The sequence below is a fragment of the Convolutriloba macropyga genome, chromosome 2 (genome assembly GCF_964194025.1).
Source record: "Convolutriloba macropyga chromosome 2, txConMacr16.3, whole genome shotgun sequence".
Lineage (NCBI taxonomy): Eukaryota > Metazoa > Xenacoelomorpha > Acoela > Convolutidae > Convolutriloba > Convolutriloba macropyga.
The window spans coordinates 61,130,750-61,147,655 of record NC_134469.1 but is presented as its reverse complement, the minus strand read 5'-3'; the positions used below and the strand labels follow the sequence as shown (position 1 = coordinate 61,147,655).

Sequence of the window (16,906 nt, the reverse complement as noted above, 5' to 3'; positions counted from 1 at the left end):
ATGTTAGCATTTTTACGCAAACCGTTTGCTCTGTTTTAAAACCGTTGATCTGTTTTTCAGAAACGTTTTAGAGCCCAGGCATCTGTCAGGTGGCCCAATAAAATTCGCGCGTTTTTATATTTACATTCTCAAAGCAAAAAAATTAGGTTTCACGTATTGCCAAGACATAGACAAAGAACTTCATTTTTTCAACGAAAGCGTAACTCCCAATTCTTTACATCTTCCTAAATTATCACAATAATCTCTGTTCCAAGCTTTTATAGATTGCCAAAGAAATTTGGAACTTCATAGTTTTATATGTTTTATTTTGATTAATTTTGAACGAATTTTGAAGCAATTGTTGTAAATGTGTGTATTCTTTTTACTTGAGGGAGATTATTGGTATTCTACCATTTTTTTTAGCTGAAGCATGTTTTTTCATGACTTATCAGCAATGTTTTAATATCTGAGTCGCAATCATGGTAGCAATTCCAGCTCTACATACATTACACTTCGCGCTATGGGCGCACAAGTGCTGGTCAAAAACGGGAAGTCTCCTTATTTAAATATTGGAAGTGAAGGTCAATCGCTTCTGATTTAAATAAAATTTACATCAATCAGGAAATAAACGTTCTGAGTTACAAAATTGAAAGAGTTTGGGGGACGGAAAAGTATAAAGGAATTTAGTTCCTTCACAAGCCTGCAAATGCATACACACATATATTTGCATACACACAGGTTAAAATACATGCACACGGAGACGAATTTTTTTGCTCTGATTCAATAAGTTTCATGAAAGATGTCGTTTGGCAAAAATTGATTTGAGCAGTCACTTGACTCGGCTAGAAAACATTTTTTCATCGAAGGTTAGTTTTTTCCATACTTTTGAAAGTTGGTTGCAGGTTATAACAATAGCTGCTGATTGGACGTAATCGATGCCAAAGAATAAAGTTACTCTGAAATAGAAAGATATAATTTTTGCACAGAATAATTCTGAACGTAGGTTGATAATTTTCTGAATGGTGCTTCGGACTGGTGGAATTTTATCAGAATGTCAGTATAAAAGGCTTCCCAACTTGTAGATATTTTTGGGGAAACCATTAACAGGATAATTTTTCAGACGTCTCGAAGCCCAAACGTCGATCGGAGAATGATTTTAAATGGCAGTTAAGTTCACTTTCTCGAAAGGTAAGCCAGCTAACAAAGCTATCAAGTAATTACCGATAAATTTTGCCCAAATAATACAATGTTTCAACAAGCATCGAAAGTTTCTTAGATCTGAATTTTTTGATAAATGAATTTAAAGCTCGGATGAAATTTTTAAGCCGTGGAGTAGTGGAATAAAGACCAAATGATGGAGTAAAAGTTTCGCATCTCCAGCCAAATGTTAGCATTTTTACGCAAACCGTTTGCTCTGTTTTAAAACCGTTGATCTGTTTTTCAGAAACGTTTTAAAGCCCAGGCATCTGTCAGGTGGCCCAATAAAATTCGCGCGTTTTTATATTTACATTCTCAAAGCAAAAAAATTAGGTTTCACGTATTGCCAAGACATAGACAAAGAACTTCATTTTTTCAACGAAATCGTAACTCCCAATTCTTTACATCTTCCTAAATTATCACAATAATCTCTGCTCCAAGCTTTTACAGATTGCCAAAGAAATTTGGAACTTCATAGTTTTATATGTTTTATTTTGATTAATTTTGAACGAATTTTGAAGCAATTGTTGTAAATGTGTGTATTCTTTTTACTTGAGGGAGATTATTGGTATTCTACCATTTTTTTTAGCTGAAGCATGTTTTTTCATGACTTGAACTTTGACTTTTGTTTTCAAACATGAGAACGTTGACTTCTGTTGGTGATCATTGGACTTTCACAGTAGCTTAGTAACTGCTACATAGAAATTGGGAACTGCTGATAATACTCTAGGTGAAAAGGTCATTATGATGTTTTGTTCCCATAATAGACCCTCTTCGTCCCTCTCCAGATTACTAAAAACATTGCCCCACTTACCAACACTCCCAAATACCTACTTACACCCTTCATACCTACCCTCCTCCCGCACATACGTAACCCCCAAATTACATACCTACCCCGCCTCAACCTACCAAACCCCTCACCCCGTCACACTAACCGCCCCCACACCCCAACATACAACCCCCGCCCCGCACCAACCCACACCCTCAAACTTAAGGTTTTGTCTGCTTTTGTTCTTATAGGTAAACAATTTTTAATTTCTTTGGCTTTCATTTTTCCATTATAGGTAGTACATCGGCTCTTTGTCTTTGATAATTTCGATTTAGGGATTATTTTTTTATTTTGCACGACTCTTTGAGTTGTTTCCGGTATTCCGTCGGCTTTTTTTAAGGAAAATTTTCTCTTGATGATTTTGCGCTTTTGTTACAGAACATTCTTTGACTTTAGCACACTTCAGTTCTTCATTTTTGAGTGATACGTTTTTTTTAGCTCTGCAATAAAGTTCGTTGTTAAAAGTGATCGTGAGCGAAAGGAAAGCAAAGGCATTGTGGCTGAGTCATTAAGATGTCAGACTGTCAACCTAGAGGTCAGGGGTTGGAACCCCTGTGGTCTCTTTTTTTTGCACCCATGAAACAGTTCTAAATTGCTTTTCCTCTAAATTAAAATGCACCCGACTGACTGTCGTTCCAGAGCAATTCATCCGATGTTATTCCGATGGTTTATGAAATTTTAAACGGATTGTGTTAACGTGTTATGTAATCAGTTTCGTAGATAGACACTAGAAAATAGTTTCCGGTAATGTCTGCGAAAATATATATGATTTTCTGAATGTTCAAATTTGATTTTGAAGGATTTCCGGTGTGAGAAATCAAAAATCTAAATCTAATATATATTTCTAATGTTTTTTCAGTTTTTTTGTGTTTTCTTCTAACAAACGAGAATTCCTCATACTGCTTGAATACCGTTGGATATAGTTGAGCCATCTTTGAAAAGTGATTAAAATTGTCATTTTTCGAGTTTGTCAGAAAACTTATTAACCGATCCATGTAATGGTTAACCGAGATGATGCTCTCAGCTTGTATCCCAAAATCTAGAGCTTTCATTACATTTCATGTGCTTTTTTAGTCTAATATGTTAAAATACATACCCGTTCTGGGTTGATCCAGCTGTGTTTTAGGTTTCATAGTTTTGCGGGTCCTGTCTTAATTTTTCATACATCTTAATAATTTTCAAAGTCATGAGTTCTTAAGTTTTTTGTAATTTGTTTTCAAAGTTAACTCCTGGGAATTTTAATGCTTAGTTGTTCGTTTTGCAATGAATCTTTGAATTGTAGTGTAGGACTTGTCCGGCTATCTGTTTCCTTTCGTTGTCAAAATTTAAGTTACTATCAGTATATATTGTTGCCTTTAATTGCCTTGGCTAACGTGGCATCTTACTTGAATATGTAAATAGAGCTTGCAGAGCTCATGGTTTAGTTTTTCGAGACCGTGCATCTTTTTAGCCAGCTCTATATAAGTTCTAATTATATTAGGTTGGTGACATCAGACTGAAGTGCTTTTAGGATTTCCAGCGATTTGTTCTGGAATCAATTATGCTATTGTGGTAACTTAGATGTCTATCAAATATTTTACTCATTATTTTATACAGATTTTTCTCTGAAATGTGGCCATCCTGATGCTAGTATAAGCTGGATATTACTACCCCCGTCGTTGAATAGCAATTCATCCGACGCCTGTTGGTTATGTTTGAAACATTTTGAGAGTTTGTTTTTATTCACGTTGGTTTTCAGAGTGCGAATGCGGATTTTGCTAAAGCGAGTTTTGTTTAGCAGAATATGGGCGTCTGCATTCATTATTAACCTTGGAATAATTGCATATTTCAAGACCAAATACCCGCTTCTAAATTTGCCTCTTTTTATGTATCCCATTGCTGTCACACTACATGTATGGTGTCCTCTCCGTTATTATCTTGTTCCCGAATTCCTCAGTCATGGGTCAAGCTCTATCGCTTCTTCTCTCTATTACATGCCGACGATTGGAACCGAGTACAAGACGGCACATGAAGGCAGAATCATAACAATAGATGCAGCCAGGCAGACTAAGGTGAGCTTGATATCTATTGCTTTGAGGAACATAGCCTATATTTAACTCATTCTAACATGTCTTGTCTTAATTGTGAGCCATTTTAAAGTGTTTTTATTGGACTGGCTTGAATTTTTTGCTCATTAAGCGTTTTGAATCATTACTAAAGTCTCAGAATTGCGACTGCAAATTTTGCAACGATACTCATGATAAGCCATATCTTGTGCCATTCAGACTTGTTTCTCATTTTCATACATTTTTCCTTAATGTTTTGAAATCAACAACTCTTTTGAAGCAGAGATGTAATGATCAGCTGCCTCTCTAAACAACAACTCATGTGTACTTTCTTAAGCCAGTAGTGTTGAGATGACTCAAAGCAACTAGAGAGTTTTTGGCATAGAGGACCATTTGATTTCGCAATAATCCTTATAACTGGAAAATAACGTCCCCCAACATTGCAACCGAAGACGCTTGGGCCATTGCGAAATAAGAATAGCTGCAAACAATTGTGGCTGTTCACCAAAATTTTTGTTCAAGGTGATTGAAGTTGCTAATGTGGGCCTGAGATTCAGGACTGCCTAATGCAATGCAAAAAGTTGTGGCTTTTGAAATGAAAAGATTCGTTATACCGTTCGTCAAGCCCACCTACAGGTTCTCCACTGAATATGTGAATTACTGAGCTATTTGCCGCAGGGCACTGACGCTTTAACCAGTGGGATGCGAAATCTAATTTTATGGTTGAAAGTAACAATGCATGCCCATAGCAATGTTTGGGTGCACAACTGATAATTGTTCGCTTTAATAAGAAAAATGATCTCGTTTTTGTCGACAAAAAAGTGTTTGTTGATATGTCTTAGTAAACAGTGAGGTACTCTCACACCACTTTCGCTCAAAGGAAAGAAAAAACAATAAATTAATTTGTGCAGTACTTTCAGTTCTCTGTTGTATTCTAATCGGGGGCCTGCAAACGCACTCACGTGCAGAAATTTTTCTTATTGGATTTTTTTACATATCAGACTCTCCCTCTGTTGTAACGTTTTAATTAAAGAAGCATTTAATAACCATTTTCAAGCTTTTCATATCAGGGATATCAATTTCAATTTTCACAAATCAGTTCAAACAAACAATTATAACAAACTGAATGAAATGAATGTCAGTGTCCTTGTTGTAAACCTCCAAGTTCTGTATTTTTTCTTCTTTCAAAGTTCATCCGCGAGCCAAAATTTAGAACTTTCGAGAACTGATATGATATATCGATCATTAGAAAGTAAGAAGGTCCCTGATCATCTCTTCCGCCTGTCAAAGTGTAAAAACATCGGGTTTATCAAAATAACTCTCCTATCAGAATGCTTCTCTGTTCATCCATTGCAACTGTGGATCCTTTCCGTTTGTACCCTCCAGCTTAGTTGGAGCATATTATTTGCACTCAGACGCACGTTCTTTAAATTATGATTATACTATGTAACGGCACGTGATCCTTAACGGGAGGGTGCTTAACGTACTAGGGCATAAACGGAAAAGATCCGAAACTGTTTGCATATTCTTCTTTAAACGCTGAGATGTTCAATAAATTGGGTTTCTACGGCAACTCATACTGTGTTTAAAGTGTCCATAACTGGTTATGTTGCGGAGGCTGTGGCCATCTTTTGTAAATGTAGAAACGCGGCACTTTTAGCTTTGATATTTCGAGCAATTTCAAGCTGTGGTAAACTGATTGAATCTTTTAATACAAAAACCATTACCTTTACAGCGAATATTTCTTCGTTTTTGGTAGAAATTGTGAAGTCGAAGTCGGCAGTTATCACGCTGAATTCAAGATAAAGTAAAACAAGAAATGTTATAGCGTGCGATCCACTTTTCACTTAACTTTAATTGATCTGTCAGGGACTAAATTAGATAACTAATTCGCTATTGATAATAATTTTGCTTTAAACATTACGCCATAAACATTAAAAATTATGCATATCTTCCTAATTGTAACAATGGATCTATCTGGGATCAGAGTGAATGTTTCATTAATGAGAAGACTATTCAAAATTTTCATTCGACTTGCTTAGATTTTGCTTGGTGAATGTGATTGTGAGTTAAAGGAATTTTTAAAATCGATAATGTGGAAAATAGTAAATTATTAGTTGCGTTGAGTTTTTGACAATAATAATTTTGAAAGATTGTGTTGCAAAAGTTTTCCTGGTGTTAAGAAAAATCACACGGTGTTGTGGATTGCTGGAGGTGGGTTTACTTCGTGCGATTCTCGAGACTACATTCCAATGGCCAGTCGACTGGTGCAAGGTAGCAGAGGTCCAGTTTCAGTTTCCGTACTCTGCTGCACTCCGCCCAACATGTTCTCACCCTCTGATCTTGTGTATCCAAATATACACGAATCTTGTGCCGATTCGCTGGTTACATTTAGTGTGTCAGTAAAAACGAGACACAAGTCCTTTCTAACCATTGTTGCAGATGACACTGGTGCTTCTTTGTTAATTTCAATGCTGCAGTACTTGAAATCACTCAGAAGAAAGGTTTACTTTCACAATGTCTTATTTATATCTCCAATATCCCATTTTCATCATATGGATTTTCCGTCATCGCCGCAGAAGAAATTTACAGAGCCTGTTCCTTATTTCTGTTATAAAGACCACGTTCATTCTTGGATTGAATATTTAGTGGGCGAAACAAATGAGAAGTTATACAAACTGCTGAAACCCTCTGAGCATATCTCGCCATCAATCAGGAACAGCACGCCTCCATATTTGGTATATTGGACTTCGACGTACACATTCCTTCGGAAGAAAGAGTTTCGCGAGTCCTACTATTACAACCCAAAAGCTATCAGAACATTCAATCACTTTGTAGATGACCCCCTCTTGAACCCGTTGTTAAAGCCTCAACTGCTGGTTGAATCGTTTCGCCACACCAAGAAAATTCTTACAATTACTCTCATGAATTCGGCGAATCGTGATGATGGGTTATTTTTGACAGATTTTCTGGAGACAATCTTGCCACAGAAAAACCCACGCGTTCAAATCGATAATTTTTTCATGCACGGTGGGTTCACGGGCTGTCTGAGATTCTCATCATGGTTCGACTCTTGTCCTGATTTAGTTGACCAGGTGCATCGAGTTATATATAATTGGACAAGTCAAACTGTTGTTCGGTAGATGTCAATTGTTTAAGTTGGAAAGATTTATTTTCCTCCGTTGTAATAAATTTTTGCAGCAGTAGTTAACTATTAGTTCTCCCAGTAGTCTGTCATATCAAATGAGTTTTATATAATTCTTGTACATATTCGTTTTATTATACATTATTTTTCCTAAGTTGCGTTTAAATTTAATTGAATTGCTAAATCAGTGTTTTCTGTTCAGTGACCTTGCTCATGGGCGTTCGAAGTAGTCCTGTATTTTTGTCGATACCTACTTCTGGTTTGCTAGTGTAGCGTATCTCCGCGAGGTTATTGATGGGTCTGTTGTCCATCTCGATGTGTTTTTAACTGTGCGAAGGGTATGGGTTTTCTGCAGGTTTTTAAACTGGAAGTTTTTTTGTTCCGGTGGCTTTTTGACCTTCATGCAGAAATGAGAATGGTTACCGATGATTAACAATTTCATTTTGAGCAAGAATTTTTTTGATTCATGCTGCGCATTTAGTCCTGGACATTTTTTGCCTGAATGGTGCAAAAATTAATGGCTGAATTGTCCTCAATTTTTTTGACTGAATGGTGCATATAGTTAAACGCTGCATGTACAATTATTAATACATTGTTTTTGAGAGCCCGAAAACTGGGTTGATTACAATATTGACTCAGAGCTCTAACATTTCTAATTATTTGTAGCTTTTAAGTTCTGTATTAGGGAAGTCCGTCATTGTATCCACTAAGATTGTTTTGCATTCCCTCGAGAGTTTGTTCTGACAATTCGTAAATACGCTGATAGAATTTAGGCAGTTTTTAAACAATCTTGAAGTGCTTGAATTTTGTTCTAAGCGTCTTTGCCTCAGAACGTTTTGCAAAGAAACATGCATTGCTAAGACTAAATTAACAAATTGGCTGGTCGTTATTTTCTGCTTCCTTAAGCTACAAGTCTTCTTTTTGTTTCTGTGGTCTATCAAATGATCTTTTTCATATCTTCAGCACATAATTCCGTTATTTTTTTTTGATAAAGTCGTTGACCGTAAGTTGATATGATACGGTCAACGAAAACTGCATATGAAACAATATGAAACAATTGCTGGTCTTTTTCCAACAATTTTTTTGATATCGAAGGCTACGAGTTATTTTCCTTTTGATAGCAAAGATAAACGAGTTATTTTACTTCTCTTGGTTTTTTGTAAATGCTCTGCTACGACATTGGCGTCACGCTCACCTCAAATAAAAGGGTTCGTGCGAGATTCTGCGTAATATAGAATTTGCAAACCTCAAATTGAAGCAATTTTTTGGAGCAACCTTGATTACAACTTTCATTAATTTGAAAACTGAAAAAAAATCAAAAAAACTTTTTGATTTGAATTTAAGAGATATTGATACACGTGAATCGTCAATTATTTCGCAAAAAAGGCAGATCCTCAGAAAACTGAATGTCAGCAAGAGCAATCGGTCGCAAAGAAAATTTATCTTAAACAAACGCAGACCGGAATTTGCAAAAAGTGAACTCACCGGTTTCCTAGTAATTGACTAATTATTTAAAATCTTTTTTATCTCCCTGAAAATATACACCACTGATGAAATTTCTACCGACAAGATCCATTTTAATTTTTTTCTCAAAAAATGTGAACAATTTTCAAAGTAAACAGTTTCGGCGAAGTTTTGTTTTTTTTTGGTAAGAGCTCTGTTTGAAGTTATTTGTTTGTTCACATATAAAGAAAAAAATTCTACCGCAGTAAAATAAACTTTACCTGTTTTTAGTATTTGAAGTGAAAACATATAAAGGCCTCTTGTAAAACTTCAAATCGGATTGTTAATGGAAAGAAAAACATTTGAGTAGCACAAACATCAAAGTCAATTTAAGTCAGAAGTAAGGAAGTTGAAGAAGAAAATTTTTTTCGCTCTTTCCAGACATCTTGACTTTTCTGTTATTATATTTTTGAATGTCCCTTGCAGAATCATTCCTTTATTTGATCACTTTAACGCATAAAATGACGGAGGGATTTGTACCATGCAGTTTGTACCGAAGTTATACCATGCAATTTGAAGCCAAATGTGTACAATGCATAGCATCAATTTGAGCAATTGTTGCATGAAAAATATTTTATACTTTTCCGAAAGGTTTTTCGTGATTTGTGATCCTAATTTTTAAAGTGAAATTGTAGTGGTCATCTTTTCACGTTTTTGCACAATTTCTGTGTGTTGACTGAATTGAGCCAGCGGACGGCTAAAATTTAAAGTCTGCTGAAGCATCACGATCAATCAACAGTATATAGAAATGAAAAAATTCTGTCTCACCACATAGCTTTATGGCGTTCTCGTCTCAAATGTCCCGTATTTGGTCAATTCTGTGACAATCGAATAAATTTCAAACGAAATATAAAATGTGTGTTTGGGCTAAGCGTACGTGGTCACAGTAGTTATAAAATAAATTTTGGCCGATCGATATATTCATCGTACAGAAATGTGAGTGGTATCATTAAAAAGCTGTTCCAGCGTAGAATTCAAAGTTAAAAACATTTTTTAGAATTAAGCTTTTCCAGCGTAGATTTCAAAGTTGAAAACATTTTTTTGAATTTCGTTTTTTTTTCGAGGAGTTATCGAAGATTGAAGTTTTGTGTGAACACGTGATATTTGGCATGGTTTTGCTCACTTTTAGTGTAACTTTTCTCCAAATTAAAAGATTTTCTTAAAAAAACGTATTTCAAATTTACATTTCATGCCATAAAATGAATCACTTGTGTGTTCCTAATAGACTGAAGGCGATAAAAAAACTAGTTATCGTCTCATAGGGAAATTCACTATCAAAATATTGAATTCTGTTTCAGAGCTTTTTTTAGAAAACTTTTCAGTTTTTTTAAGTCACCTAGAGACTAGTCGCTACTTTTCATATCGAGGTTCCGTTAACGACAAACCTCATTTACAGTTAAATGAAGCCCAATGAACGAAAAAACTCGTTTTCAAGGAATTGCTCATGTTTTTTTTTGGCTTCGACACTGAGTTTTCGTAATTTTGAATGAAAATTTGATTTTCTGTTTGAGGATTTAGTAATTTTTTGGAGTCCTATGGCATGAACTCATTGACTAATTTTCATATCGAGGTTCCGTTAACGACAAACCTCATTTACAGTTAAATGAAGCCCAATGAACGAAAAAACTCGTTTTCAAGGAATTGCTCGTGTTTTTTTTGGCTTCGACACTGAGTTTTCGTAATTTTAAATGAAAATTTGATTTTCTGTTTGAGGATTTAGTAATTTTTTGGAGTCCTATGATATGAACTCATTGTCTAAAGATGCAATATGTTCCCTAATGACCATTAAGTGAACATATCTAATCCTTTGAGTGAACAGCTATTGGCTGTTAAGAATAAGAATAGTTTTTGAAATTTTTTTTGAACATTAACCAATCAACTTATGAACAACTTATTTTCGTGAACTGTAAGTCAGTCTCAGTAATGACAGTACACTCTTCCTTCCTACTGCAACCAAATTTTACCTGGTTAGCGGTTTTATCTACTAACTATTGGATATATGACTTCAATGACAAAAGATCTCAATTTTTTTTAATTTTTGTGGTTATTTTCGTATTATTGGTTATTTTTGAACTACTAACGCCTTATCCAAATATTGATAGTTCCCATTGGCTTAGAAAATACTCTTAGTGGATCACTGATAAAGTTTTCAGAGAAAAACTTATGGTTTAAATGGCTTCGACACTTTCTTCTGGCACTTTTCTACTGAATTTTTGGTTTTTGCCTGTTTTTGTTGTTGTTTTCATAGTCATAAGACCTATTTTGATGTCTTATTGATTACCTATGAATGACAAACGTTATTGTCCTCACATTGTGTTACTTTTGAGCGTATTTTTTGACTTCCATTGAAAGCTAGTGATTTTAATGGCTGTTAAGACTTTGAAAATAGTTTTTCGAAAAAATTTTCTGAACATTAACCAATCTTATTTTTTTTCGTAAGCTGTTAGTCAGTCTCAGTAGTAACAGGACCCCCTTTCTACTGCAACCAGAAATAATCTGGTTAGCTGTTTTATCTTCTAACTATTAGTTCTATGACTTCAATGACAAGATTTCAAATATTTCTTTCAGATTTTTGGATATTTTCATATTATTGGTTACTTTTGAACTCTTATCACATTATTCAATGATTGATAGCTCCCATTGGCTTGAAAAAAACGTTCAGTGGATCACAGATGAAGTTTTCAGAGAAAAGCTTATGTTTAAAATGGCTCCGACACTTTCTTGCATTTTCCTTCTGAATTTTGGGTTTTTGCCTGTTTTTGTTGTTGTTTTCATAATTATAAGACTTACTGTGATGCTTTAGTGCTTAACTAAGCATGACAAATATCCTTATCCAATCGGGGCATATTGGAGTGTATTTATTGACTTTCGTTGAAAGCAATTGAAATTAATGGCTGTTAAGTCCTTAAAAATAGTTTTTCGAAAAAATTTTGTAAACATTAACCAATCTTAAAACGTTTTTCGTGAACTGTTAGTCAGTCTCAGTATTGGACTGTTACTCAGTTATCAGTATTGATAGTTTTAAGACTTCAGTGACACGGGTTTTCATAATTTTTTAATTTTTCGACACTCTTATTTTTGGTTCCCTTTGAAATCTTATCACATTATCCTAATACTGATAGTTCCCATTGGTTTAGGGAAGACGTTCAATGGATCATAGTTAAAGTTTTCAGAGTAGAGCTTATGATTTGAATTGCTTCGACACTTTCTTCAGGCACTTTTCAACCAATTCTTTCGTTTTTGCCTGTATTTGTTGTTGTTTTCATAGTCATTGACGCGTTGTAATGGTTTATTGATAAAATATGAAAGGCAAACAACCTTGTCGTCCCATCAATTACTCGTATTTACTGGCTTCTGTTGAAAGGTATTGAAATTTATGGCGTTGATACTTCGAGTTTTCTCAAAGATTTCGTGGTTCTATTATATTTGTTCAAATTTGGTGCTCATTGCTGTTAAAAAAATTATTTGAAACTAGGAAAGTTTTCATTGAAAAGTTCACTTTTTATTGCCTTAGACACTTTTCTCGCTCATTTTTTTTCTTTAATTTACTGTTTTCCTGTTTTTTGTTCTTTAGGTAGCTGTTAAATACTGACTGGTCGCATAAAATGTAATTGAAGACTGAATGATTGATGTTACCTAAAGCACTTAATTTATAGTGAATAGTTTTAAAGTTTGTGATATACATTTTCAATTTTTTTCAAACTTTTCAGTTTTTGTTGTTCTTTCCGTCAACTTGTAACTTATTTTCGTCATTGAGAGGTCCCGTCCAAGTTCTTGTATTTCAAAAAATAACATATTTCTTATTTCATTTGTCACGTTTTTTTTTGTTTTTTTTTGGACAATATGCTTTTTAAACGTTTTTTGAGTGATCAGTTTTTTGTTTTTTTCTCTTCTTTCAACACAATCGCGTAATAACATATCCCAATTGTTTTTCAAATGTGGCCCAGGCAAGCCATAGAAACGGACTAAAGATGCAGAAAAACTCAATAAATTGCAAACGATTTCCGAGAACACAAATTATTGTTACCATTAATATCAATAGCTATTATCGAAATATTATGTACTTTTAATTCAATTGTTATTTCTACTATTTCAGCTAAAGTATTTATACTGAGATATTAACTAATTTTAGTCTAACCAAAGACAGGTCATTTGGTTTCGTAATAACTTTTTAGTAATTTGTCAGGGTTTATTTGGTTAAAAGCTAATGCTTCTTAAGACTTTTTGAAACTGCTTGTTTTAAAAAATAATGATTAGTTTTTGAATTTCGCCCCATTATTCGTTCTCTTTGTCGACTTGTTACCTAGTTTCATTAGGAAAAATTTCCATCTGCTGTATAAACAGGAAAAAGAAAATTTGTATAGTTAAGGTTTTATCTGATTGCATTTTGACGTTGTTACTAGGTGCCTTTAAATTTTGATATTCAGTTTTTGCCGTGAAATTTTTGTTTTTGCTGATTTTGTTGTTTTGGTTTTTTTTCTCGTAGTCTCTTTTACGGCAGATCTCGTTGGCGCTGTAATGAGGCATGGCATTATTTAATTCAATTAGTGGTTAGATTGTGCAACGATTAAATTCAAATATCTTTTTTTTTGTTATATCGTCATTTGGTTGACAATTAAGTAAAGAATGTTGATAAGCTCGGGTCGGAACATCATGTGCGAACGCACATTAACGAGCCTCCTTGTTTGAAATAAATTTGTCTCAACATCTTTCTCGTTCTTTACTCGAAAATTTTATGCTTCAATACAGCTGTATATTACCTTGTTCTGCATGTGTTAATTAATTCTCGGTCCCTTTTCCGTTCCACTTTATTGCGAATGGCAATGGTACTTTATTTGGGTTTCTCGCCCGTTTGTGTGATTTACTTGTTTTGATCACGGAAGTGTCAACACATTGAGTCGCTTTTGAGTTTTTCCTGTTGCTTTTTGCTGGATCACTTATTTTTTCATGAGCATCTCAGACTGAAAGTAAGTAAAACTGCTGCTGAACCAATTGTTGCTGTTTAAGATAGTCTTTCTTGCTATTTTTTTGGTAACATTAGCTGTGCATGAGGAATTATAAAATTTAATTTTCGATTAATACATGGTATCAAAATTCACTGTGGTTCTCTGTTGAAAATTGCGGAACTATTTCATAAAAGTTCTTTACTTTGCAGCTTGATCTTATTTTCTGGAGGTTATTATTATTATTTTTGGAGGTTTCTTGTTACTATACTTGTTGTAAGTCTGGAAGTATTCGCAATCTGATAATGGAAGTATTTTCTTCGTTTAACAATTTTGTTTGATGCTTAGCTGATACATAAAAGGGCTCGACGATTTTGGTTGGTCAAATTAGAACTGTTTTTGGCGTTCAAAAGTCGTCGTCTTTTTCCTTCTAGTTTCAACTATTTCTTTATTTCTGTCAAATTGTATTTTGATTGCTAATTCATCACTAAAATCATTTTAGTCGTATGCGGTTTTTTGTGATTTTGTGATATTTATAACGGAAGGGAATGTTTTTGTTATTTTATCACGCCTCGAAGTTGTTGTTTTTTTCAGGAACTTGTTCCATAGTGCCTGACGTCATTTTTTACTCGATTTCTTTATTGGGCTCTATTGCCCACGATATAATATTTTCTGTAATTTGATAGGAAAATTACGATATTTTTTAGTCAAATTGATGATTTTTGCCAAATAAGGCTTTTGTATTTCGTCGCAGTGGTGTACTTCGCGGTGGTTGTCCGATAATCCATCGGCTATAATCAACTGTTAGATGACTTGATTAGTTTGCGTAATTATTAAGAATGAGAGTGAGAACGAGGTTTAAGTTGGCAATGTCTTCCAACGATTTCTGGAATTTAAACAATGAGAGTAAGCCTGATGTGCAGAAGATATCAACCACTGTCAACTCGTTTTCGCACTGGTCTTCCAAAGCGCCCAAGCCCAGGCCTAAAGTGCCACATGGAGTTTCGAAGCCCAAGCCAAAAACTGCAAAGGGTAATGTGAGTTCAGCCAAAGCTGCGAAAGTGAGTGGCAAAGCAAAAATGAGTGGTGCAACTGCAGTGCAAAAAATAGCAGCTGCTAAAATAAAGCAGTTGAAAGGCATTAGTGCTGTTCCCGTTCAAAAGAAAAGGAAGAAGGCCAAAAAGTAAGTGACACTTGAAATTTTTGCTTACATCTCAAATTTATTTGTATTCTTCTCTTTTTTCGAATGTGGCGTATTGAAGGATCAGTGGAAAAACAATATGCTGTAAAAGAAATCAGCTATGCCCTAATTACCTTCATTGACTGCTTTGATGAATTCCTAATATATTATTTGTCCTACCGGTTGTACTTGAACTTAAGGAAGGCGAAATAAACATTGTTATGGAACCGGAGTCTTTTCAAGTGTTCTGTTGATTTTCGGTAAAACATGGTTCAAAAATAGATTGGTGCTATTTCTGTTTTGTCGAAACTTTATGGATGATCTTTTTCGAATAAAATCCTAGCTAATTTTGATAGTTTTTATAACTGTTTGCAAACCGTGCTTTTTTGTGAGGCCAAGTTTGGGCGTTCTAAATTATTTGCAATCGTTTACTTTGTTCCTCTATATAGAGTGTTGCCATTGTGCTATATGATGGTTCCATGTCTCTTATGTTACATTTTTGCTTTATTTGTTTAAGCATAATTTCAATTCACATTTTATCAATGCTAAAGGCTTGTTTTCGTTCGCTATTTGTTATTGTTCAAATTTTAAATAGTTAACGTTTTTGTTATCAGAATGGTTTTTTGGATTTAAACAAAGTTGTTTATTGTTTTCCATCCACCTTTTTTGTAATGGCATTCTTTGTGATGTCATTAAAATTTTGTTTTCTAGCATCAGATCTTTCGTAGCAGTGCTTTAGAGGTAAGAAATTTTATAGCATGGATTTAAGCTATTTTTGGAAGAAGTTCTAATTCTTAGCGAAACTCTAACCCGTTATTCGGGATTTTCATCGTGAAATTTTGGACATGACCTTTCAGGTTATGCTTTGCTGAGTATGAATCTCTTTATAAGAGGGTTGGCACATGATAAAGCGCGGCGTTCCAGGATCTTTCAGGATCGAATTTTGAGCCGACAAAATATTCATTGTATAAGATCGGATAAGGCTAACCGTGCTGACTACACTGTAATAGTTCCGAAAAAGGAGAAAAGTTTTGCTTAATCTGCAGCAGAAGCCTTAGCAAGCTACTACCTGCAGCACATAGCTATAAACGAGTTAAAGCCGATCAAGTTTTTTCGTTGCTTCAAATGAAAATTAATCGGGACATCTTTTTGAAGATTTAGTTAAGAAAATGGGACCCAATGACTACGTAATGAGCAACTCATTTGAAATTGTTGCCCTAAATTCTATGTATGCTCATGTCATACTCTGATTGATTTTTCTCAGCATTTAATGTAATATGTAACAGATGGAAAATTCCTATAATCTTTTAAGATATTGTAAAACAGGCATTTAAAAATTGGACTATTAGCTGCTGAGTAGATACTTAAAAGATCTTACACGATAATAAGCCATGCGTGAATAATTATCATGTAGGATCTTATGGAATCCTAATCAAAATTTTAAGCGTTTGATAGGTGGTAATATCTGATAAGATAATTTTGTTGATCAGCGTTATTCATCTCGAGCAAACACAATAGCAGAACCACAATCACTTGAGAATTTCAGCTGCTTATGGTGTGCCTGATTTTTGTTCCGACCCTCTTGAGGGGGGAGGAACTATATACTCAACTGGGTTTTTTTTTGTTCCGTGAATTTTCGCCGCTCGATATATTCATCGTAGAGAGTTGAGACTGGTATCATTAGAAAGCTCGTCCAGCGTAGAATATGGAATTAAAAAGATTTTTTTAATTTTCGTTTTCTACAGGGAGTTATCGAGGCTTAAACTTCTGAGAAAAGAAGAGTGAATTCACGTTGTTTTTATTCACATTTTCCGGAATTTTTGCCTAAATTTTCGTCAATTTTGCTAAAATTTGTTATAATTTTTAAGGATAGTGTCGTTGATTTTATTTTTGAAGACCAACAAGCATTTTTGATTGTTTTGATTTAATTTTTTGGTCATAAAATCTGGATAAACATTTCAAAATTTAGCCTTTTTCATCAACAACAGCACGAAATAAGCTACTTTAGTCCACTTTGATTAAATTTGCCTACAGTACACCCCCAAACAACACTCATACAATATTTGTAGACTCAGAGGGGGGCTA

General features: G+C 34.4%; 1 protein-coding gene across 3 annotated transcripts in view; it reads left to right on the top strand.

Moving 5' to 3' along the window:
• Window positions 1–3,747: 3,747 nt before the first annotated feature.
• The window catches only part of LOC142334577 (uncharacterized), a 39,976-nt gene continuing 26,817 nt past the window's right edge, over window positions 3,748–16,906 (top strand). The window contains exons 1-2 of one of the 3 annotated variants that reach the window (XM_075382712.1): window positions 3,748–4,056; window positions 6,234–7,379. In XM_075382712.1, coding sequence (XP_075238827.1) covers window positions 3,751–4,056; window positions 6,234–7,193 — 1,266 coding nt within the window. In that variant the 5' untranslated portion in view covers window positions 3,748–3,750 and the 3' untranslated portion in view covers window positions 7,194–7,379. Of the gene's footprint in view, window positions 4,057–6,233; window positions 7,380–14,438; window positions 14,825–16,906 lie in introns of those variants that run through there. The other 2 variants (XM_075382713.1, XM_075382711.1) reach the window with 2 other exon arrangements.